At 37.1% G+C, this 25,060-nt stretch overlaps 3 protein-coding genes across 4 annotated transcripts; 2 read left to right on the plus strand and 1 right to left on the minus strand.

The window, feature by feature from the left end:
- Window positions 1-9,397: 9,397 nt before the first annotated feature.
- desi1b (desumoylating isopeptidase 1b) lies at window positions 9,398-13,709 on the minus strand. Its single transcript, XM_058406661.1, has 6 exons — window positions 13,244-13,709; window positions 13,116-13,137; window positions 12,926-12,995; window positions 12,660-12,769; window positions 12,407-12,529; window positions 9,398-11,731 (listed from the first exon to the last, which is right to left on the minus strand). The coding sequence occupies exons 1-6, from the start codon at window positions 13,326-13,328 to the stop codon at window positions 11,638-11,640; spliced, it is 504 nt and encodes a 167-aa protein (XP_058262644.1). The 5' UTR covers window positions 13,329-13,709; the 3' UTR covers window positions 9,398-11,637.
- Window positions 13,710-13,826: 117 nt separating this feature from the next.
- Window positions 13,827-17,827, plus strand: xrcc6 (X-ray repair complementing defective repair in Chinese hamster cells 6). Its single transcript, XM_058406660.1, has 12 exons — window positions 13,827-14,114; window positions 14,244-14,356; window positions 14,463-14,604; window positions 14,679-14,930; window positions 15,020-15,206; window positions 15,500-15,683; window positions 15,773-15,941; window positions 16,059-16,217; window positions 16,342-16,471; window positions 16,562-16,662; window positions 17,156-17,272; window positions 17,379-17,827. The coding sequence occupies exons 1-12, from the start codon at window positions 14,045-14,047 to the stop codon at window positions 17,573-17,575; spliced, it is 1,821 nt and encodes a 606-aa protein (XP_058262643.1). The 5' UTR covers window positions 13,827-14,044; the 3' UTR covers window positions 17,576-17,827.
- Window positions 17,828-19,235: 1,408 nt separating this feature from the next.
- Window positions 19,236-23,481, plus strand: josd1 (Josephin domain containing 1). 2 transcript variants are annotated; one of them, XM_058407143.1, is made up of 5 exons: window positions 19,236-19,888; window positions 20,371-21,037; window positions 21,251-21,379; window positions 21,471-21,665; window positions 21,884-22,021. In XM_058407143.1, the coding sequence occupies exons 2-5, from the start codon at window positions 20,751-20,753 to the stop codon at window positions 21,885-21,887; spliced, it is 615 nt and encodes a 204-aa protein (XP_058263126.1). In that variant the 5' UTR covers window positions 19,236-19,888; window positions 20,371-20,750; the 3' UTR covers window positions 21,888-22,021. The 2 variants fall into 2 exon arrangements, with proteins under 2 accessions (XP_058263126.1, XP_058263125.1); XM_058407142.1 differs by having other exon boundaries at window positions 19,250-19,888; window positions 21,947-23,481.
- The last annotated feature ends 1,579 nt before the right edge of the window (window positions 23,482-25,060 follow it).

Below are 25,060 nucleotides of genomic sequence, written 5' to 3' on the forward strand. Positions count from 1 at the left end.
TCTCCCTTTTCCTCTTGGTACTGCACCAAACCGCCCAGATCTCTTTTATCTACACACAAACACTGCCTCGGTTTTTCTCTCTTACTCTCCCTAGAAACTCTCTTGTGAAACAGAGCCTACTTTAGACATTTAATTTTCAAGTCCTTTAACGTCTAACTTTAGAGGTCATCTAGCTACAAAAATTAGCTATGTAAAACAAAATCTAGCTATGTAAAAAAAATCGAAAAATCCAGCCAGATAAAAGAGGCTAACTCCTATGACTCTTCTGTCATCATGCATTCCTCTTTTCTTTTCCCTCTCACATCTTTTGCCCTTTGATTGTTGGGTGTGCAGAGGAAGCTGTCAGGTGGTGTGAAGCGGAGTGCTATTTTCTGTCATTGCATACAAGTAAGCAAGAATATACCATGAACTATATTAAACAAAAGATTAACCGAAAAGAATGATACAGAATACTCATGAATAACCATTAATAAATACATCACCTTTTCAGTGACATTAGCTTTTAATTTGGATCAAATTTAAATCAGTCAGATTCACTTTCCCTTTCTCTTCGTACATACATATTATCTAAATATTATATAAAATACATATTACAAATGAAAAATCTTAGGCAATTTTTACATGAGTATGTATACATTTGGTCTCCACCAAGCGTGACAGTTATATCAGTGTTGTCAGTCTAGAAATTTTGCCAGGAACCGATTTAACACTGTGACTAGAAAATTCAAGCTACCCATCCAACTTGGTCACAATGTTCACTGTATATCTGGGCTGACAGGATAGCTAAAAAATACACCAATCAGCCATAACATTATGACCACCTGACTAATATTGTGTTGGTCCCCCTTTTGCTACCAAAACAGTCCTGACCCGTCGAGGCATGGACTCCACTAGGTAGGTGAAACGTGTAAAAGTAATATCCACATGGATGGCAGGACCCAAGGTTTCCCAGCAGAACATTGCCCAAAGCATGACACTGCCTCCGTCAGTTTGCCTTCTTCCCATAGTGCATCCTGGTGCCATGTGTTCCACAGGTAAGCAATGCACACACACCTGGCCATCCACGTGATGTAAAGGAAAATGTAATTCATCAGACCAGGCCACCTTCTTTCATTGTTTCGTGGTCCAGTTCTGATGCGCACATGCCAATTGTTGGCCCATGACCCTGTCACCGGTTCACCATTGTTCCTTCCTTGGACCACTTTTGATTGACCTGCAGACTGGAAACACCCCACAAGAGCTGCCCATTGCCCATTTTTCCTGCTTTTCAGTGTTCACCTGGCAGTGCTCATAGACATAATGTTATGGCTGATCAGTGTATATATATATATATATATATATATATATATATATATATATATATATATATAATATATGTATATATATTAGGTGTTAGAACTATTGGTCAGTTTAATTTACCTACAATTTTTGCAGCAATTTTATATGCATTATTGCATATAAAAATGGGAAGATCCAGTCTATCCAGTCTAAAATTGATGGGATTCTGGGAAATTTACCTACAGCTGTTCTTCACTATTGAATGAGGAAGTGGTCGAAGGTCCATCACCTCTGAGGCTTCGCAGAATGATGGCATGAAAAAAAGTGCAAAGTGCAAACTTTGTTTCATGAGAGTCAAAGTAACAGAGTAGAGCAAACTACCTTGCAATCAACAAAAGCAACAGACACACTGAAGGTGTGAAGGAAACAGAAACACATAAGTTGTGTTATATAAAATGACTGACAGTGTATCTCACCAGCATAATTTATTACAACTGACCAAAAGCAAACAGGTATCCAGATTATCTGATGATACAGTTTGTCCAGGAAGATAGGTGAACTTAAAAAATAGTTAGCAGTTAGTCTGTTGGCTCTTTTTCTGTGGATTTTCATGCGGATTGTGATGGAGTTGATGCATATCATTTATCATGATGTTCTCCCATTTTACTGCATGATGTGCGATTGCATGGACAGTGTAAGTCAGAGTGTTTTACAGATGCAAGTTGTAAACTTAACTAGATTAAGATTTGTACAATTCCCTATCTAATTTATAACAAAAGATTAAAATTCAAGTATTATTGTGTCTTAGCTTTTTCCATTTCAGCTAGATAATTATGATAAATTACCTTTCTTTTGTGGTATTATTACTAAAGATTAATATTGGTAGTTTGGGAAGCAAATGTAAAAAAAATAATAATAATAATTGAATCTATTTGCAGAAGGTTAATAGCACTTGCGTGCCCTTTTCTTTTCATGGTTCACAGGGTTAAAGTTTACTATGGTAAAATTAACCATTCACAACTGGCTTGCTTTGCATATTTCTGAGAATGTAATTAGTCTGTGCCCTTTTCCACATTCAACCTCTCATTATACAGTCCCCTACAAAAGTATTGTAAAGACAAGGCCAGCTCTGCTGTTTTTGTTATACACTGAAGACATTTGGGTTTGAAATCAAAAGATGAATATCAGATGATAGAGCACAATTTCAGCTTTCATATACACTCAGATATATTAAACAAACAACATGGCACCTTTGGTAACAGACGACCCAATTTTGGTGATCAAAAGTAAATAACATTTGATTTTTAGTTGCATATTGCTTGTTCGCACTGCATCAAGCTGGAAACCAAATGGTATCACCCAACATTCTTCTTTGTGATGCTTTTCTGGGCTATTTCAGTTTTTCTTTGTTTTGGACTTTCTCCTTTGAACCTCCTCTTCAGGAGATAAAATGGATGCTCATGTGGGTTAAGGTCTGGTAAATGACTTAGTGAGTCTTAAACCTTCCGCTTTCCTTGCTGGGAAACTGTCTTGCTGCATGATGAAGTTCTTTTCTAATATATTGGATGTAGTTCTCTGTAAATTGACAGACAGAATCAGTGAAGATTAGTTGAGCCTCAGAAGCAACCTTTCAAGCCCTAGCCATGACACTATCTTCACCATGCTTGACCCCATGAGCTTTTGTGGCTCATCTGTGAAATTCTTTGTAAATATCAATCTGCTGATTCTTATTGTTTCGGCGTGGTATGGTCTTTATACTTCTGCTTTTGATGGCTTCTTCAAATGCTGGATTGTGATCTCTTCACCCTTCATCTTATTGTCACTGACTGTTGTTTTAGGCTTTTTTATGTTAATGTTTCTATCATTGACTGCTGTTGTTTTCGCTGGTTGACCTGTTCAATATCTGATTGTTAGTTTACCAGTTTTTCAGGATATTCCCAATTGTTGTACTGTAATTAATTGTACTAATTGTTGTAATGTAATTGTTGTGGTGATTCCCAGTACTTGTTCAATGGCTCTGGTCCCTCTTTTCTTAGCTTCAAAATAGCATGTTTTACTATCTTAGGCAGATCTCTGGTGTTCATGTTGATTTATCCTTTTAAAAACAAATGCAGTCTTTACAGGCAAAACCCAAGGCTTACCCGAAGATAAGACATTCAGAGCTATTATCCATTTAAACAATCAATGTAACAGAGCACACCTGGGCTATAGGAAATAGCTGTTAGTATTATGATCACTTGAAAAGTGATCATCTAGATGTATCTAGTAGATAATTCAATTCTGACCTATCGTCTCATATTCATCTTTTGATCCCAAACCAAAATGTTTTCAGTGTGCAGCAAAAACAAAATAATTGGCCTTTCGGTTCCAGTATTTTTAGAAAGAACTGAATATATCCTGGTATTTAAATGTGGTTAATAAACGTTGACATGCCACATGCAGCGTAACTAATTAGCTGTGTGTTTAAATACTATTATGTCTATTTATTTTAAATGACCTAGTTCATCTATAGTTAGACCACCGTGGGAAACCAAAAGTGGTGGCAGTTACTAGACATCTGTCATATTTTTTTGTCATATATTTTTCTTCTATTCGCACCATCTTAACCGCATAACTACATCCTTATTTCAGCTGATCCAGTTTTCATGAACTGTTCACTACTAAAAAGTGTGTGTCTGCTCAGTAACCAGAATTGCATAAACATCAGTTTCCATTTTGAAAATACTGAGTGGCAAAAGTATCGTGATCCAAATTACATAAAAGATTTTCTACAGCCATCATACATCACTAAATTTTGCATTTTAAACATATATTTCAGGTATCAGGAATATTGGACATCCCTGCTTGCCCTAAGCTTACTTAACTTCAGTACCTTCTGGTATTCCGGCTATTAGGACACTTTTGCTCAGAGCTAGAGGCTCTATTCACACCATTCACACATTTGTTCTACACTTATTCCATTTTCCGATGATTTTCCCCCTTTTTTTCCTGGTACTTTACTCTTTCTTTCTCATTCTTATTTCCTTCATCTTTCCTGATAAAAGACCTGTTCTGTGATGAACCCATTGTAGCGTGAAATACGGCCATCCTGAGACGGTAACAGACAGAGAGCTGTGGATTTACTGATAAGGTTGAGAAAGTAAAGAGTGAGAGGGAAAGAGAGAAAGAGGTTAGAATGAAATGAAAGGAATAAGTGAATTGCCTATTAGACCGAGGGGGTGGAAATACCATGCCTCAAGCTACATTTCAAAGGGGGTCAGGGGATTGGAGATTCTATAAAAGAATTAGTTATGCATGACAGTAGGGAGAGGTGCTTTTTGCAAGTCATATGTAATGTGGCTACAAGGTTTCTATTTAGGCGTCATGGACATGTACTTGATCTGCTGGATGCGATACATTATCGTATCTTTAGCACATTAAGAGGTGATTTACTTTATTAATCATGTTGAAGATGAACCTGTTAACATAGTGAGCTGAGACAAACATCTACATTTTGATGATAGTGTGGAGGCCAGTTAGAGACGTTATTCCTGTCTAAAATTCTGTTAAAAGGTCAAGCTGAATGTTAATCAATGGTGCTGAAGTTGTTTTGTAAGAATGATGAAGGGAAGATTTTCTCTGGTTGAAACGTGAAAGCATAAATAGATCAACCCACAGTGGATTCCTTTGCATGTTTTCAAAAAAGAAAAGGAAGAGATTCATCACGTCACGTAAAATGAGCACCAGTTCCAGTAGTTTGGTTTCAAGGCATATTGGCGAAAGGCTGCGTCCAGCGTCTAGCTCAAAATGACAAAGAACCTTATTATATACTGTATAGGAAATTCCTATTATCTAATATTAAGTGTTTTATATCTGATTGCTTTCCATACATAAGTATACTGAATACTTATAGATACAGTGGATATAAATTCTACACACCTCTGTTAAAATTCATGTAAATATCATAAATCACCAAATAGTCATAAAGAGTTTTTAATTGAATTTTGCTGGTTGCTATATCACATTAAAGTTGAACATTTGACGAAAATCTGTCATTTTAAAATGGGGGTGTAAACTTTTTATATCCACTATACATACCAATAACATGACCTAACAGAGAGCGAGAGAGAGAGAGAGAGAGAGAGAGAAATAGAGAAATTAATTTATTTAATTTATTTAATTAATTTATTTAATTAATTTATTTCATTTCTCTCTCTCTCTCTCTCTCTCTCTCTCTCTCTCTCTCTCTCTCTCTCTTCCTCTTCCTCCTTATTTACCTGATCATTACAAAACATTTTCTTCTGCCTCAAGCACTAATTTGTGATTACCAGTGAGACAGGATTAACTAATTTAGTACTACACTATGAACAAAGTCCAAGTGTTTGATAAGTGCTTGTATCAAGCCAAAGCAATTCTGTTATTATTTTTTATTTAAAATTCATCAGACTCTTTGAACCGATGACTGATGTCTGAATGTTGTACAAGAGAAGAAGATTATTACAGTAGAGCATGGAGGACATAGAGGACTGTCCATTCACAGAAGGCAAGAGGAGTGGACAAAAATGAGATTTAACTTTAACAAAAAAAAATTATGACCAGTAAAAAAGCACAACAAATACGGTGAAAATAGGAAATGACTTTGCATACTCAGTACAGGAGGAGAAAAGCAAATTTAAGATGAAAGGAAGGAAGTGAATGAAAGCAACATCCTTTGATGATGCTCAAAAACACTCTAGTGTGCTGCATGTATTCCTGTAGCGGTATCACAAACAGAAAAGTCAGTCTGATACCTGAGGGGCCTTTCTGTCAAACGTGACCTTTATAGACTGAAAAGACTATGCAAATGACTGGACATTCACTGTATTGATTTCATTATTATTGTGAGCTGGTCTGGAAATGCATTGATCCACTGAGAAATCCCATGGCTTTCCATCTTTTTTTATCACTCATTCTCCAATCAAAATAGAACCCATAATATTGACTGGTCCCACAAACAGAAGTCCTCGGGGAAAAGCCTCATTTAGGCTCCAGCTTGAGAGTTGGTCCATTTCAGTGTGGCGGGTATTCCTGTGTAATCATTTCAAACAGTAATATCTGCCACCTTGCTCTTATAGAACATCATAGAACATTTGAAGTTTTAGATTTTTGCACATTCCCATCACACGATTCCCATACAGTACTTTTTGCTCTACAAATGTTTTTTAGCTCACATGCTCTCTATTCTGTGTGGCTTTGGCTTTGTGCCGCACATGGCCACACACATACACTCAGCAGAGAGAGAGAGAGAGAGAGAGAGAAAGAGAGAAAGAGAGAGCGAGAGAGAATAGTTATTACCGCTCTAGCTCATCTGCAAACATCTCCCTCCCAGTGCAGATCAATGCTCAAACTATGCCCACCACCTGTCAATACAATAAAATAAAGTTTTATTTTTTACACAAAATGGTTTTACAATGGTTTTTAATGTTTTATCATGGTGGTGGAGGGCAGAGACTGTGCGCCAGGTCTCCTGACCTCACTAATGTTCTTGTGGCTGAATGAACAACCCCCCTCAGCCATGCTCCAAAATCTAGAGAAAAACCTTTCCAGAACAGTGGAGTTTATTATAACAGCAAAGGGGGGTCGATATGTGGAATTTTACATGTATACAAAGCATATGTAGTGACTATTTTTTGCCATCTTTGTTCTGGTTAATGTTTCTTAGGTTGCACACAGAAACTGAGAAAGACTAGAAGCTGTTATTTTGTATTTTTAAGAAAACACTCAACAGTGTAGCAAAGCTAAGGTCATTTTATAGAGTTTCCAGCTCCTACTCATGAGGGGCTGTAGATGTGGACTAACAGAGGAAAGGAAGGTTGGATTCTTGAACTAAGGAATCTGACAGTAGAAATTTCACACAGAAAGAGGTTTAGGAAGAGAGAGAGAGAGAGAGATTATAGTTCAACTCCACTTCTCCGGAACAGAAAAACACTCAAAGAGGATTTAAATGGACCTAATAATAGTAGTGAGTATAGAAAGTATGTCCTGGTGCCTCATTTTAGCAACGTGATCCATAAAAACATATTTCTTTAGGGATTAAATAGGTGAGATCCAATGTAAACAATGTTTAATTGTTTAAGTGGGAAATTTGTAGCATTGCAGCACTATCCTATAGAATGTAATACTTTATGCCATATACTGTACGTGTAAAGAGTTTTTATGCTCAGTTAGGTATCAGTGGTTACCGTTTAGGACAATTGAATAGATTTTTCCTGCTTTTTTGTCACAGTAAATCTATTAATGTTTTAATCCAGGGCTGTTAAACACATTTTTATATTACTTTTGGATTCATAATAAAATTGTAATTATTTACAACTTCCTTACTGCAGCAGTAAAGAATCTTCACTAAAGACATAAAACCTCTTTTCACACTTCACCTTTATTCATATATCACTATTTGATTAGTTAATAAACCTGAATGATCATTTCTATTTTAGTGCCTCGATTGCAACACAACATATATTAAATCTATCATTTTTCCATTCATCTGAACAAAACTATAAATAATAAATTGTATTCCAAAAAATATTCAGACCCCTTTAAAAAAAGATTTTTGCAAAATTTATTCTTAGAGATTCAATTTAAAATTGATCTTGAATTTTTTTTGGCTATTAATCTACACAAAATAATCCTTGATGACAAACAAGTGCAGACAAGAAATCTTTGCAGCAAATGTATTAAAAATAGAGAAAATGAATGCAAACAGGATGTACCTGAGCTCAATTTGGAGTGTTTTAGTCAATGATTTGAAAAACTAATCCAATCTAAATTAGATATTTATTTTTTTCTATTTTGCTTTGTCATTATGGATTGCTTTGTACAGCTTTATTACCAAACAAGACATTTTAAATGACATTTATAACATAATAAAGTATGCAGTGAAGGTGTCTGAATACTTCCTGAACTCACTGTGTGCATGCTGTCTGATTTTGAGTGAAGAAATAATACTGTTCACTGTACACAGCCTCCTCATTTAATTCCTCTGTGGCCAGGAGTCATAATTTTCCTCCTCACTGAGCAACTGTTCTGTCCACATGGTCTATATGATAAGAATGTCCACATATTTGACATGCTTCATCCCCACTGCTCTATAGCACAAAATGTAGATGACTATCAGCTTACATAACTAAGACCTCTGAGAAGCTCTAATCTCAATGGCATACCTTGCATAACTGCACTTGGAAGGACCTAAGCTACCGAGTTTTTAAGTTAGAAATGTTTTTTGTCTTTTTAATATACAAAAAAAATATTAAATCATATAACCACATTTCCATGTGATCTATTTTTGTTGTTCTAATTAACTACAGTTTTACTTTCCTGGAGAAGCACAGTATCACAGCATCACTGCTACCAGCACTTTTTCACAGAACTGGCTTCACAGTAGAGTATCTACATGATTCCCGATAACGACTCTATTTACCTTTCCTCGAGACACAGCTTATGAGGGGTCATGTCATGAGTGAGGGTAAGAGGACCTCTCACCTGCTTAAAAACAGGAAGCACCTGTAAGTACAGGAAAAACCTGTAAGTAAATGTTGGCATGGCCCGCATAATCAGGTGCAAGTTTTCTTGTATCAGATCACTGCCTAAAATGAAACTCTATAATATATGGGTAAAGGACTGCCTTGTGTTTTTATAATAATGTAAAACAAAATGAAAAAGCTCAGATGGGTGACAAAACAACAACAACAAACTAAAACTAAGTGTCTTAATGCAGAGTTTGGGCCACCACAATCTGCCAGAACTGCTTCAACACATTTTGACATGGAATCTGCAAGCCTCTGGAACTGTAGACATAAACAAAGTCTCCCCTGATCTTGTGGCTTGTGAAAGCCACAGCATAGGATTTACATTATTATTCATCAAACTCTTCAATGAGCCCTTGTGGATGAGCGTGTGTCATGCTGTAAGAGACCCATCACGATCAAAATATTTCATGATAGTATAAAAGTGTTTGGAGAGAATGACTTTGCAGTAATTTGCAGTTATTCTTCCTTCAAATGGGACAAGTGACGGCAAAACAGTATGACAGAGCCCCCAGTTATTCCTTTGTCATCCATTTGAACATGATGACAATTTTTTACAAACGTTTATAGGAAACAAGTAAGAGCAAATATGTTTATTACATGTTATGGCAGATATTATTCAATTACATTATAATAACCATATTCAATAAAATAAAAATATTGCATTTATAAATGCTGATGACTGTTTGGCTTGTTCCTCAAAACTGTGCAGTACTTCTGCCACTTAGTGGCCACTTTTATTGCTACACTACAATTATCCAAGTGTTTCAAACAAACAGCATCACAATCGAAAGATATTTTACACCTCATCACATTCACCTTTTGTTCATATAATATTCCTGTGTTAAATAGAAAAGAAAACGTTCCAATACAGCAAAATAATGTTTTGCTTCCAATTAATTGGTAGAAAGAAAAAAGAAAAAATACAGTTATGCTTTATTATTTGAAGTACATAATTATTACACCAATTTGACAAAAGTAGCATAACCAATAAATCAGTTAATATTACATCAACAACAGTAACTGCAAGTATATAATAAATAAAGTCACTCGAATTAAGTATCCAGAGTTTAAGATGGAGGTAAAACCTGAAGTTAAAAAATATTCTGTCATCACACTGAATGCTGCTCCTTCCAGGTGTTTAAAAAAACATTATAAGTTAAACTAAATAAACTATTTGATTAATCTGAAGCTCAGACCTATGACCCAACTTCAGTGCTAGTGACAGAACATTTGTAAGAAGTTATAGTTCACCATTAAATCAAATTTCTACAGACTACAAAGGTAGACATGATCCCATGACCAATAATGACAAAAAAGAATGTGGAAAATGTACAATAAATCAACTGAACTCTTCAGCACATGTGCCATACAGCAACAGAGATTAATGGATGAGAAGTGAAATGGAAGTTGCCTCTGTGACACAATACCACTTTAAAAGAACAGACATTTGTATCTTATTATATTTGGTATCAGTACGAATGTAGTCCCACTTTGGATATAGAATATTTTACAGACATTTAAAGCTTTTTTTATGTTATTCATTTCATGAAATTCTTGAAATATATTTGATTAACCAGATGTGAGTTTTTTATTTTATATTTTTTTTTGTTTTAGTAACTAACATGCCATACATTTTGTTAATAAAAAAAAAAAAAAAAACACAACGTGTCTCGGGGTGAACAAAATATTTTGCAATATATTACTCAGCACTATATTACTCAATATATTATTGTGAAGCTTCATTACTGAGACATTTGTTTTGCACCATTTTACAGTTCAAGTTCTCATTAAAGTCTTTTACCAGTGATGCTTCCTTAGGATCTATCTTAAACCAATGTATTAAAAGATACAGATTTAAAAAAAAAGTTGAATTCCTCAATTGCAGCTTGGCATCTAAAATGGAGCTGATAGACCGATGATGCTAACAAGTAAGGGAAGCTTACTTCCCTTACTGTTCATCACACATTCAAAAGTATAAATAAATAGTGTTTCCTTTTAGGTTCAAACACTGCATGACACATGGTGCATTACGGTTCAGTGAAGTGTCACACAGTAGAGCAAATCTGTATAAGAAGTACGCTGCACAAAACAGAAATAACAGGCAGAAAGCTAGAATCACTTCCTCAGCATGTATTTTGGTATTGCTTTGTGCAAGCTCGTGTGATTTTCAGATGGAACTGCAGATTGTCAAATCAACACAAAAGCAGATTTTGAATCCATTAATTGTGAAAAACATATAATAATGTCAGAAGTATTATATAACTATTATTTCAATAAACATTATAGTATTATAAAACAAATTTTACATAATAATTAGTTTCTTAAACATTTGCAGTCAGAGATTTTTCCACACTACTTGTTTACAGTTCCAGTGTTTTATTTAATTTTTAAGTCAGAATGCAAAATTTTTCGACTTATTGACTTGATCTTAGGAGGGTTATCTACAAATAGTATTGATGCATTGCAGTGAACTATTTATTTATTAGTCAGGTAACTAAGCCTCTCTAGCTCTCTAGACTGTTTAACAGATCTTACAAACTGAATTGTCTTGTTTAATAGACATGATCAGTGGTTGGTTTATGAAAGTAATAGTTTTTAAATGTAATTTTGAGACAAATGTGTGATGAAGACATCAGTTAGACTATAAGCTTCCCTTAGTTATGAGCTACATTAACCTGTAGCGCCAGAAAACAAACTGCATGTTTTTATTATATGCTATATTCTGATTTATTGACATCTGTAAAACCTTTATTTCTTATAACTAATCTGAGCTTGAACCATTCCTTTAACATCACACTGTTCATTACAACACAGTCTACCTCTGTCCATAATGCCCATTGAAAGAGTTGTCTGTAGGTGGGACAATGGTGACAGATTCAATCAGAGGACGCAGTGTTTGTCCGAAAGGCCTGTGGAGAGCAGACAATGTCATGTTAGTTGACGTGTTTCAGGTTGGCAGGAATTCTGAAATTCTACACTGATCAGGCATAACATTATGAGCACTGAGAAGTGAAGTGAATAAGACTGATTATCTCCTCATCATGGCACCTGTTAGTGGGTGGGATATATTAGACAGCAAGTGAACATTTTGTCCTCAAAGTTGTTGTGTTAGAAGCAGGAAAAATGGACAAGTGAAAGGATTTGAACGAGTTTGACAAGGGCCAGATTGTGATGGCTAGACGGCTGGATCAGAGCATCTCCAAAACTGCAGGGTGTTTTGTGTGGTGTTCCCAGTCAGCAAAGTGGTCCAAGGAAGGAACAGTGGTGAACAGGGTCATGTGTGGCCAAGGCTCATTGATGCATGTGGGGAGTGAAGACTGGCCCGTGTGATCCGATCCAACAGACGAGCTACTGTTGTTCAAACTGCTGAAGAAATAATGCTGGTTCTGATAGAAAGGTGTCAGAATACACAGTGCATGACGGGTCAGGGCTCTTTTGGCAGCAAAAGTGGGACCAACACAATATTGGTGGTCATAATGTTATGCCTAGTCAGTGTACATAAAAGTAACAGTGCAATCAGGTAATCAAGTTTTAACTATTCCTATGAACCTTTCTTATAATCATGGTCTGTATGAGAGACTTACGTGGAAAGCACATCAGCTGGCAGGTCAGTAATATATGATGGGATTTTTCTTCCTGTTAAAAACTGGGCCAACTCACTGCTGAAAGTGTTACAGTTGTGGTCAAAAAGGTGGTAGGTCTCTGGACTGTAGAAAGAAATGAAGAAGAAAAAACAATTTCTTCTGATTTTGCCTGCTGAAGCTTTGTTGAAACATAAGCACATCATTTGAAACATGATTTAAAATATATAAGGGCAGAAAAAGGGGGTGAATTTGCCTGTATGCAGACTCCTCAAGGGATGAAAGATATTCTGTAAATATGTCCTTTGGAACTTCTGTGTTTCCCAAATCCACTATGGCATCGGGCTGTCCTAACAGTGTAGCACCCTGAAACAATGAACAATACATGGCCATGTCTTTCACAACACATGACTCAGCTCTTTTGGTGTGCTGCTCTATTATAGCTGTGTTGCCTATCTGAAAACTAACTTGTTCATAAACAAACAAGAAATAACCATGAAAACTAATTTAACATGTCTTTACCGGTGGGCAGTGTGTGATTCCCTGTCCTCCAAAGAAATACTCCGCTCCATGGATTATTATGGATGTGTGCCTAGGTTCAATTAACACAGATGTGAACTCTAGCGCTTATAAAGGTCCAGCATTTTATACCACAACAAATATTTCTGAAACATGATCAGGAAGAATGTAGATATGGCTTTTAAATACTTACCAAACTCCTTCGAGTTGTTTTCCTGTCAATCAGAGAGCAAGGTTAATTATGATAAACGATGTTTTAAGTCAAGAAATACACTGGTAATTAATTGACTGTAGCTAGCGATCACAAGTTAAGTTACTTACCTAACAGGACAGGACTCAGCTGGCGAGCAAGCCCCTTTGACAGATCATAAATATAGAGTTTTACATTATAGGTCTGATCTTCCATCACTTTTTATTTACCTCCACACTAACACCGGTTAATACTACAGTGTTCCGTCGGATCGTGCTTTAGGTTAACCACCGATTTAAGAGATTAAGAAGACAAATACATTCACTGGCTAAACTAAAAGCTAGTCCCACTGCCACAGTGACATACAGAAAGACTAGCACGACTTCTAAATAGAAGATGACTGAGCTATTTACATCAGGAAACAGAAACCACCTCCATACTCCACAGCAATAGGTGGCGATATAAAACCAAAAAGGTTGTCAACATGAGTGTTTTTTTTTTACGTATCAACGTGTTGTAACAAATTTATAGAAAAGTTTTCACTTGATACACGATTCTAAACGTCGAGTCTAATCTAGGGTAAAATACGGGTTTGTTTATTTTTCGATCCGTGCCGGAACACTTCCGCATTCCTAGACTACGCCCACCAGCACTTTGATTGGTGTAAATGTTTCCATCTCTGTAGTTGATTGGATTGTTACGCTGTCACTCAAACTGTACACTTTTGGACCACGCATCCCGCGCGATGTTTTGTGCATACTTCAATTGCTAAGAAGCAAACGGGCGTCGCTTTCTCATCACAAACCACACACATTACCATCAAGAAGTGAAGTCTAGGGTTTATTTAAGAAGCTTAAGGAAGTATATTATAAAATATAACCATTTTGCAAGCTGGAAATACAGTTTGTTAGGTTACAAGGTGAGAAAGAAGAATGGCTGATTGGTCAGACTACCGTAACGAGGATGACGAAGAGGAGCAAGAAGAAGGAGAAGAACCAACAGGTTTGCACCACTCCCTTTTCACCAAGTCAAAGAGTTCAAGTTATCAGCAAAGTTTAATATACTTAAACTATGTTAATGATTAAGTTATTAGGCTGTTTCATATGCAGTTATTTATTTGCATTTTAATAGGAGAATATAAGAGCACTGGGCGTGACAGCCTGGTATTCTTAGTGGATGCGTCTAAAGAAATGTTCGTGAAGGGTGAAGATGGAGAACCATCCAACTTTGACATGACAATGCAGGTATCCACAGATATCCAAAGATTCATGAAATCCACACAGTCCTTCTTCTGACAAAATTCTGTTCACGGATATTTTTACAACACCAACTTGTGTCTGTTTCTTCTAGTGTGTGCGCAGTGTGTACACCAGTAAAATCATAAGTAGTGACCGAGACCTGGTGGCGTTGGTGTTTTATGGGACTAAGCAAAGCAAGAACCCCAGAAACTCTTTCAAAAATGTCTACGTTTACCATGATCTGGATTCTCCTGGTAGGCAACAAACTTTGTGGTTGTGTATTGTTGTCACAATAGTGCATTTTGACCAAAACCCATTCTTCTCACAGGTGCTCGGCGTGTGCAGGAAATCGATAACCTGAAAGGTGATAAAGGATCACAGCTGGCTGCAGAGACCATGGGCAGTGGAGAGACATCCCTGGGGGATGCTTTGTGGTGCTGTTCCAACTTATATAGTGACATTAAGCTACGGCTGTCTCACAAACGTCTCATGATTTTCACCTGCAGAGATAACCCTCACGGAGGAGACAGAACTCGAGACAGACAGGCTTGTACTAAGGCTGATGATCTTAAAGAGACAGGTGAAAATGCAAACTATTAAACTGTTGGAAGCTTGTGAATCTGTTTTGGAATCTGATCCTGGTATGAGTATTTTTTTCTCTTCCCACAGGAGTGGTTATAGACTTAATGCACCTTACCAAGCCGGGAGGGTTTGATGTTTCCCTGTTCTTCTGTGACATTATAAGCCCCCCTGAGGATGAGAGTGAGCTTGGGCTGCAGTCTGAACCTTGTGGAAAACTTGAGGAACTACAGAAAAGGGTTAGGGCACGAGAGATGCCAAAGAGAGCTATGAGTAGGTAAGTGAAAAGATTACAGACTAGAATGTGTATTTGGAGAGTGTGCATGCAAAATCTAAAGTTTTCAGTAGTTTAAACATTGTTTGTAGACCATTTTACTTTTCAAATACATTTTTCAATCTGGTGGTTTGATTTTAGTTCAGTTTAGCTGACATAAATGTTTATACAATAACCGATAAATAAGGCCCACTCGAAATAAAACCTAAAAAACCAGTGCAACCTACATATGCCCAAAGCCTTTGCATAATTGATCTTGTAATGAAATGTTTTATACCAACTATTTTTTCTCTAAGAATTACTCTTTCTCTGGGAGATATGAATGTGGCAGCGGGTGTGTACGTATTGGCCAGAACAGCCACAAAACCTCCTGCTGTCAGGTTGTACAGAGATAACAATGAGCCAGTTCGCACTAAGACCCGTCTCTTCCACACCCAAAATGGAAGCGTGCTTTTGCCCAGTGATACCAAGAGAGCCCAGGTAACTACACAAATTGCTTTTTTAAAGAATCATCTGTTATGCGTACACACAGTTTTGGAATTAACATGTTCTGTCTCTATTTTATAAAGGTGTATGGAAACAAGCAGATAGTGATGGAGAAGGATGAAGTGGATGAGATGAAAAAGTTTGAAAATCCAGGTCTGGTTCTGATTGGCTTTAAGCCAATGGATTGTTTGAAATTACACCATCATATACGGCCTGCATTGTTCGTATATCCAGAGGAGGACCAAATCACAGGCAAGGATTTATTTGTTGATTTCTGTACATTTTTTTATTTGTTTTGGTTTTCAGGCATGGTGGCAACTCTTATCAATTCTCAAAACTCATTCATTATTATTCATAACACTCTTCTAGGGAGTTCCTGTGTTTTTACAGCTCTGCTGCAAAAATGTAGTGAAAGAAACGTGTTTGCATTATGCAAATTTACTGCACGCCGGAACACTCCCCCTCGCTTTGTGGCCTTGGTACCCCAGAGAGAAGTGCTGGACAGTCAGCTTCAAGCTGCACCTCCAGGTACCACCTGTCATTTTATAGCCAAATATTATTCACAATATTGTATACTATATTTGTATTTTACTGCAGATATGTCATACTGTCAAGATATGAACACTAAATGCTATGTATTATCATCATACAGGTTTTCATGCTATATTCCTACCCTATGCGGATGATATTCGTACTCTGGATGTGCATGAGTGTCCTAGAGCCTCTGATGAACAAGTTGACAAAATGAAAGAGATTGTGCACAAACTTCGCTTCAAATATAGGTATTGTATTTTTTCCCATGTTAATTCAATTAAGTTTGTGTAGTGAGTTTAAAAAATATTTTACTTGATTCATGAACTTTATGTATATAGGAGTGATGCATTTGAAAATCCAGTTCTGCAACAGCATTACAGGAATCTGGAGGCCCTAGCTCTGGATATGATGGCACCTGAAGCTATTGAGGACTTTACAAGTAAGAGTTTATCTAATTTAGCTATTCATGTTATCATGAATCACATGTATACTGATGTTCACTATATGGCCACAAGACACCTGAAAATCACAACCATGTGGGTTTTTGTTTTAAACATCCCAGTCCAGATTTAGTCTCCTCTTTGCCTCTTTTCACCTCCACTCTTCTCAGAAGGCTCACTAAGTTAGTGAGGTCAGTCATAAATGTTTGAGGAGGAGCTCTGGGCTGCAGTCAGTGTTCCAGTTCATCACAAAGGTGTTCAGTTGGGTTGAGGTCAGGTAACTGCTTCAACTGTGGGGAAATATTTCTTCGTTTCTTGGGCCTTTTCTTCCCAGTGAAGGGAAATTGTAAAATTTAAAGAATACGAAGACACCCTATACTATGTCTAACACTTTAAGGGTAACCCACAAATGGGTGTGATGGTTAAGTATCTGCAAACATTTGACCATGTAGCGTACGTTAACTTTTTTGCTATCATTTTGTCCATCCCCAGTGCCCAAGGTGAAAATGATTGATGAGCGACTTGGTCCTCTAGTTCAGGAATTCAAAGATTTGGTCTATCCAGCAGACTACAACCCTGATGGAAAGCCATCAGCTAAACGCAAACCAGGTGAGGGGTCTTGGATTTTAGAAAGATTATATGTAAAAGTAACATATTGTCATGAGCTGTGTCAGTCACTATTATTGCTGAAAAGACATTTCTTTGGTTTTAACAGCTGAGGCTGGGGGAGGTGTTGACAAGAAACCAAAAGTTGAGATCTCAGAAGAGGAGCTGCGAGCCCATGTGGCTAAAGGAACTTTGGGCAAGCTGACAGTACCTGTGTTAAAAGATGCCTGTAAACAATTCGGTGTACGAACCACAGGCACAAAGAAACAGGAGCTTATAAATGCACTGACTGAACAGCTCTCTTAAGAAATTGATACAGTAGATAGCTGAAGATTTTGCTTGAGTTTATAAGATAAAATGCCTCATGCTGACAGTTGACATGTAATACTAGTTAAAATGTGTTAAACCCGGTGAGGTTTAGCTCTTGTTTAGTTGGTGAAGGAACTGTTGCCATACTATAAAAGCTTCTACAGCTTTTTAATCATCACTTATAGTTGCTACACATTGTATGAGGGCTTTGTAAAACAGACACTCTAATTAAAACTTTTTTCCGCTGTTTGTTTTCCAAAAATGTGTTACTCTATTGTGAGTGCATTGTAGTTCAAAAAACAAACTTTTATAACAGTTCTGTTCATTAATGTTGGTGTCAGTGTGTCAGTTTTTGTCACAGTGCTGCAGTGCACTGTGTCACAGTTCAGAGTGAACTTACACATGTTCTCCCTGTGGTCACATGGCTTCTTTTTTACTTTCCAAAAATCATTTTTGTAGAAGGATCGGCTGTGCTACATTTCCCCTGGGTTTAAATGAGTATGAAATGGTGTGGCATCCCATCCTGGGTGAATTCTTCCACGTTGCACCCAGTGATGTTGGGTATGGTTCTGGATTTTCCATGACCCAGACCATGATAAAGTGATTACTGAAAATGGAGAAATGGATTTTTGTGCCTATAGTGTCCAACTTGCCTACCTTTTAATATTGGTTTACATAATTGAAAACCAGGATGGTTTGCTTCCTAATTTAAAATTCAAAAAGAGGCTGTAAAAGTAAGAATTTACAATTTGCTGCTGATGATGATTATGAAGGTTTCTAATAGGTCTGTTGAAATTACAGAATGAATCAGTGATGATTGATTCAGGCAAAGAACATATGAATTATTTCATAAAACAAATATTTTTAAACCTAGAAAAATAGAATTGTGTATTTACAGTGTTTTAGTGATTAAAAATATTCATTTTTAATGACCAGCTTATTTACAGTATACACCGATCAGGCATAACATTATGAGCAGTGAGAGGTGAAGTGAATAAGACTGATGATCTCCTCATCATGGCACCTGTTAGTGAGTGGGATATATTAGGCAGCAAGTGAACATTTTGTCTTCAAAGTTGATGTGTTAGAAGCAGGAAAAATGGGCAAGCATAAGGATTTGAGCGAGTTTGACAAGGGCCAAATTGTGATGGCTAGACAACTGGATCAGAGCATCTCCAAAACTGCAGCTCTTGTGGGGTGTTCCCAGTCTGGTTAGTATCTATCAAAAGTGGTCCAAGAAAGAAACAGTGGTGTACCGGCGACAGGGTCATGTGCGGATAAGTCTCACTTGATGCACGTGGGAAGTGAAGGCTGGTCCGTGTGATCTGATCCAACAGACGAGCTACTGTTGCTCGATCTGCTTAAGTTGTTAATGCTGGTTCTGATAGAAAGGTGTCAGAATACACAGTGTTTTGGAGGCTCTACATAATATTAGGCAGGTGATCATAATGTTATGCCTGATCGGTGTGTGTGTGTGTGTGTGTATGTGTATATATATATATATATATATATATATATATATATATATATATATATATATATATATATATATAAAATATAAAAAAAATCTGTCCACAGACAGATTTTAGTGACTGGTTCTTATTCCTGAACTTAATTATTAGAACAGTTAAATGTGACCTGGTGTAAATTTGCATCATAGTAGTCCAAAATGGATCAAAGCCACTGAATGATTTATGTCTCTGTCACCATATTGCTTACCAATGTTTTACTGAACTTTTTTTTTGCATGTCACAATTTGAATTCATATCAATTTAAATACAGGTAACTTGCTGATGAAGTGCCTGTGTAATAGACTCGTTTGATTTTTCACTGACTGCAATTTAGAGCCTCATGACACATTATAGTACATGACAGCAGTGAAGAATGCAGTATTTATTCTTCTGGATTCACATTTATGTGCCCTGAACTAAAGTTCATGTCCACTTGAGGTCCTAGCTAAATCCTGAATGAAACTCTAGTGCACTGTAGAGTATTTAGGTCTACTTTTCTATGCCTCGGTGCTCTGTGGGTATCACGTGCCGGAAAATACAGAGCTGTTTAGTTGGAAAAGCCAAATTTTGCAGTCGCATGGGCGGAGCTATAGTTTGTAAGGTGTTGATGACGTAGCCGGAGCAGGCAGCAGAAAGCCAATGACGTCTCGCGCATGCTCAGGTTGGAATACAGCGCTATAAGGAAAAAAGTGAGAGAAACAAAGAAATAAACAACATCAGGAAAAGAGAGAAAAACGTCAATTTTGCAACAGAGGAACAGCTCAGAGTCCACAGAATTGTCTACCGATTGCGGTGTGCGGTGAGGAGGCTTAATTCCCTGCTTTCCTTTTTGCCGTTTTCTGTAGTAAATAATATCAAACGGGTAGCATGTAGCTAGCTAGAGTAACGTTATGGCCAAAATATATAGGGATATTACAGAGTAACCGTAATCCCTGACAGTCTTATTTAATATCCAGAAATAACTAGCTCTTAAATGTGGTGTGAAGTTTTAAAAAGGCTTTTCTTTTCCATTTCTTCTCGTAGTTGTGTACACTAGTCAGAAGGAAGTTTTTGGGCCACTCTGTCCATAGTAGATAACGTTACCTGAAACTAGACATCAACTCCTCTGTAAATCTAGCTAAAGAACAACTCTTTTATATTAAATACTATTGCTCTTATTCGCTTTGTTACTGTAGGTTTATATGATATGTTGGTTACCTTCCTTTATGTAGTATTAGAAAATCTTTAAGCAAATGATTGATCTTTGTTTTCTCTCTCTCTCTCTCTCTGTCTCTGTTTAAGTCTTGAGTCGGTGTGAGGTCTACATGACTGCCACAAGTTCAGGAGTTTCACCCGGTCACCTGTGTGTGTTTTCCTGGATGCCTTACAACATCTGATCCGAGACAAAATGGAAAGAACTTCTTTGTGTTAGGGACCTCTTTGGTCTTCAGCAGGTCTGCATGTGAGGGTCAAGATGCCAGTGCTGATTTCAAGAACATTTCACAGTTTTGTCATCTGCTGATTATTTATCTTTATCCTCACTCTTACACTCTGAGTAGATATACTGAGCTGGCATCAGTTTTCTCACTGTAGCTATCTTCCCCTCCCCTTGCCGAACACCTCCAGCATCTGAGTGGTTGTCGTGGAGATGACAGCAGTGACAGAGTAGCAGAGGATCAGGGATGGGGAGTACACCATGTTCTGGTAAGGGGAGGGGGGTTGGTAGCTTTCAGGAGCTTGGCTGTATGCCATGGAAGGTGAGCAAGCAGAAAGGTGAGGCTGCTGGAGGTGGATGTGCTCGTGAATCGTATGAAGCTTTAAATGCCAGAGTGGTCCCTCCTCCTCAACAACCTCCTGCCATCTACCACGAGAAGCAACACCGAGAGCTGTGTGCTCTGCATGCACTAAATAATGTCTTCCAGGATGGTGCTGCCTTCAGTAGAGAGGCACTTCAAGATATCTACCAGAGGTTTGTGAATGTTGCACAATTTTAGTGTATTTAAACTAGGCCAGTAGCATCCAGTGCTTTGCTTTTGGCAAGTACATTCAAGATATTGTACCTGTTATGTACCATAGAATAGTCTACAGTATGTTATCAAACAGTCAGATTCATAAACCAGGTCTTTCAACATGAAACATAGGTTTGATGAAGATTGTTTTCCATTGTTGTCCTGTCTTACAGGCTCTCCCCTAGCACATTGGTAACTCCTCACAAGAAGAGCATGCTGGGTAATGGCAACTATGATGTAAATGTCATCATGGCTGCATTACAGACCCGTGGGTATGAAGCTGTTTGGTGGGACAAAAGAAGGTACTTGCTCTGTCAGAGAGTAGATTTTAATGTTCTGTACACTTCTTGTCTGCACCTTTAAGTCATTATGTGGCATTTTTGTTTATCCTAGAGATGTGAGCAGTATTGCACTGCCAAACGTGACAGGTTTCATTTTGAATGTGCCATCCAACCTTCGTTGGGGGCCTCTGCGTCTGCCGCTCAAACGACAGCATTGGATTGGAGTGAGGGAGGTGGGTGGAGTCTTCTACAACTTAGACTCCAAACTACGCAATCCCCATCCCATTGGAACAGCTGATGAACTCAGGTATTTTGAAACTACCCAGATCACAAGTGTTTGTGATTAAGTGAGATTTATTTGAGATTTATCTAGAAGCCTGTGTAGGAGTTTTATTGTACACAGCTAAATAAAACAGTTGGGTAATGGAACCTTTATAGTAAAGTACATGTTCCCCATTATGTGGTTTGGTAACACTGCAGATTTTTTCAGCTCCACATTTAAAAAATATTTGATTTGTTTCTTAGCTAATACATCCAACTGGCTGGAAATCTTGTTGCAACATGATTTTTTTTTTGATGATGATTCAGGAAGTTCTTGCGTCACCAGCTTCGAGGGAAGAACTGTGAACTGCTGTTGGTTGTGCCGGAGGAAGTAGAGGTCCATCAGACCTGGAGGACTGATAATGTTTGATCGTTTTCTTGGATTGTTCAACTCATGCTCAGGAGGGAATGTAAGGTTCAATCAGGGAACCATATAAGAGCAAATGGAGTTGCACTCAACGAGTCACAAAAGCACACTGGCAAGACTTTTTGTTTACACACAAAAACCACCAAATGCTGGACACCGACTAAAGCAGCAAAGGACATTAACACACAGGGATGTTGCAAAAACACTATACTGTTCTTTAAGACTTTCAATATTCAGAATTTGGCAATGCATTTGTCTGCAATTTCTTTTTTGTTTCATACTGTTTTAGATTCAGAATAAGGCATTTGAAATTCAGTAATGCATTCTCTGTATATGATTCACATAGTCACTTCTTCATGTGCTCTTCATGTGATTCCCCTTTTGTCCATATGATTGTGTAAATTACACCTCACCATCTACTGCAGCAGGTTTTTTTGTTTTACGAAAGGAGCCTGAAGCACCTTCACCTAATGGTAATTGTTGTGTGGTTTGTTGTGGGGTGTAATGAATAAGAAGTATCTAAGCAGCACAGTGTGGCAAAGAAAAAACTGGATTTTTTTTCCCATGTTAATCTCTTTTAGGAGTCATAGGAAAACTGCTACTTCCTGTCTTGCACTACAGCCAAACTACCCACAATGGTTATAATGCTTTGCCTCACACAGTTACAGTAAAAAAAAACAAAAAAAAACTATTGACTGACACCTCACAAGGATTATTTTCCACGGATAGTAAAATATAACCTTTGTGTCCTATTGCCAATCAGTCTGTGCTGTATTTTGAATAGATAATAAGATTTTTTTTTAATTTTTTATTAAGACTTTCAGAAAAGGTTGTTAAGAAAAAAACAACAACAAAGATTTAGTTCTTTAAATAAGTGCTGGAGTTTAAAACTGTTTTGTGAAAGGTATTTAAAGGATGAGAGTGTTGTTTTTGTTGTTGGTTGTCTTTTGTGTTAGTTGAGTAATTAAGCCAATTATGCAGTATATCTGTAATTAAGTTTGTTCAAGTCTGTGTATACTGTTCGTTGTTGGGGTGACATTATTAACGGGGTAATCATATTATACAAAAGGGAAATCTAAATGTACACCTCAGGTTTTCTTAAAAACTGGACACTCACATTTGACTTAGTTAACATCTAGATATAGATGAAAGAAATCTCTAGCATTCTGAAAATGTTGCTAGGCCAAATCCATAAATATATTCTTGAACATTACTGTTGTGCAAAAGGGACATTCCACACATTTACATACACAGGGTGCTTTGTTAAACTGTAGAAGTGTTTTGATTTCTTTGCCATGACAATCCCGTTCCCTCATGTCCCTGTTTAGGGAAAATGTAGTCACAACGTGATCATGCCATTGTTTTCCATGCAAATGCTTGTAATGGCACTTTATGTATAATCAAAGATGTGTTGTGACATCAATAAAATGTCTTTCTTTGTAAAAGGATTGGTGGTTACAATTTCTGATTATGTGCTGTATGCAGATATATAATGGCCCTGGGCATATGTTTGAAATTACCAGGAGATGTAAACTTAGATTGACCTACTAATGTATGTCCTGGAAGGATAGTCAGATATGAAAGGCCAAAAGAGTTATGAAACGTTTATTGTAGACGAAGGCCTGTGCACTTTGTGTATCTTTTCAGGTCTGTTTGTTTGTTTGTTTCTGGACATGATTTTGTATTTAACAGGTTTTAGCATGCACTATAGTTCCTAATAATCTAGTATCCTTTGAACAAGTTATATAGGCTAATATGGTTTATTCATACCCATGACCCTTGTTTACTATTTTATCAAAATTACCAAATACAAATTTGAAATGTAAGAGTATGTATTACATAATGTATTAACATGTATAAAACAGTGATGGCTGGTGGTTTTCAAAATACCATGGTCAAGACACCGGTCAGCCAGTCAATTTTACTGTAGCAAGAGAGCTAACAGGACCTGTTTCAAACACTGACTTCAGATTTCAATCATTTTTCAGATTTAAATTTTGAGCACTCTCAGGCATCTAAATCAGGTCAACAGCAGTGTCTAGTTAGCTAAGTTAGCTTAATTTTACCGGAGAAATTAATGACAACTAGCTAGCTTGACCCATGAATAACATATTTCCGATCACAAATAATCAAACAGAACTTTTAATTTATTGATAATTTTTTCAGATTACAAAGACAAAATAGCAAGCTATAATAGTTGCGTAAAACCCAACTACTTGACTTGTCTAAATACTGAAACTACAAGCCAACTGCGGTTGACAATACCAGTCTAATGCTGTTGTGATATTCACTAATGTTTCAGTGACTGGCAGTTGGTTATGAGTCAGTCAATATATCTTCATGGGAAGAAGCTGTGCATCTTGGTGGACCAGGGTTTCAAACTCACAACCTTCGAATCAGTAGGCCAACACCTTAACCACTCTGCTAGCACGTCCCCCACACTTGCAATTATGTATACTGAATAGTAAATATTGAGATATCTTTGATGCAACCCTCACCTATGATGCTATAACTGACTCTCAGTGAATCTGTCATAGGATCTCAGCATCCATGGAGCTTTACCAGTGGTGCATCTGCTGCCTTTTATGGACATTTTCACACAGGCTGCGCTGTCCACTGAAAAGAGTTTGCATTAAATGAACATCTAAAATATCAAACATATTTGATATTTTGATTCACTAATATGAAATCGAACGTCACCAAGAGTGATAATTGTATAGACACATTGGTATTATAAGGTATTGATGAAATTTTGCAGGAAGCCATGGTGCTCATGTAGTCTATCACCTTTAGTGTAGAGGTGTCTAAAAAATGTTGTGATAAATAAAATATGTGCAGTAGTCTATTATAAAACTCTGAAATTAGCCTGTACAAGAATAAAAAAAAAAATACACAAAATGGAAATTACAGATCAAATTAAGCCAGACGTCAAAGCAATATACAAACACTTTTTGTCAGAAGGCCACGATTTTTACATAAATATTATTCATTCACACACTTTCAGTAACCGCTTT

The sequence above is a fragment of the Hemibagrus wyckioides genome, linkage group LG13 (assembly GCF_019097595.1).
Source record: "Hemibagrus wyckioides isolate EC202008001 linkage group LG13, SWU_Hwy_1.0, whole genome shotgun sequence".
Lineage (NCBI taxonomy): Eukaryota > Metazoa > Chordata > Actinopteri > Siluriformes > Bagridae > Hemibagrus > Hemibagrus wyckioides.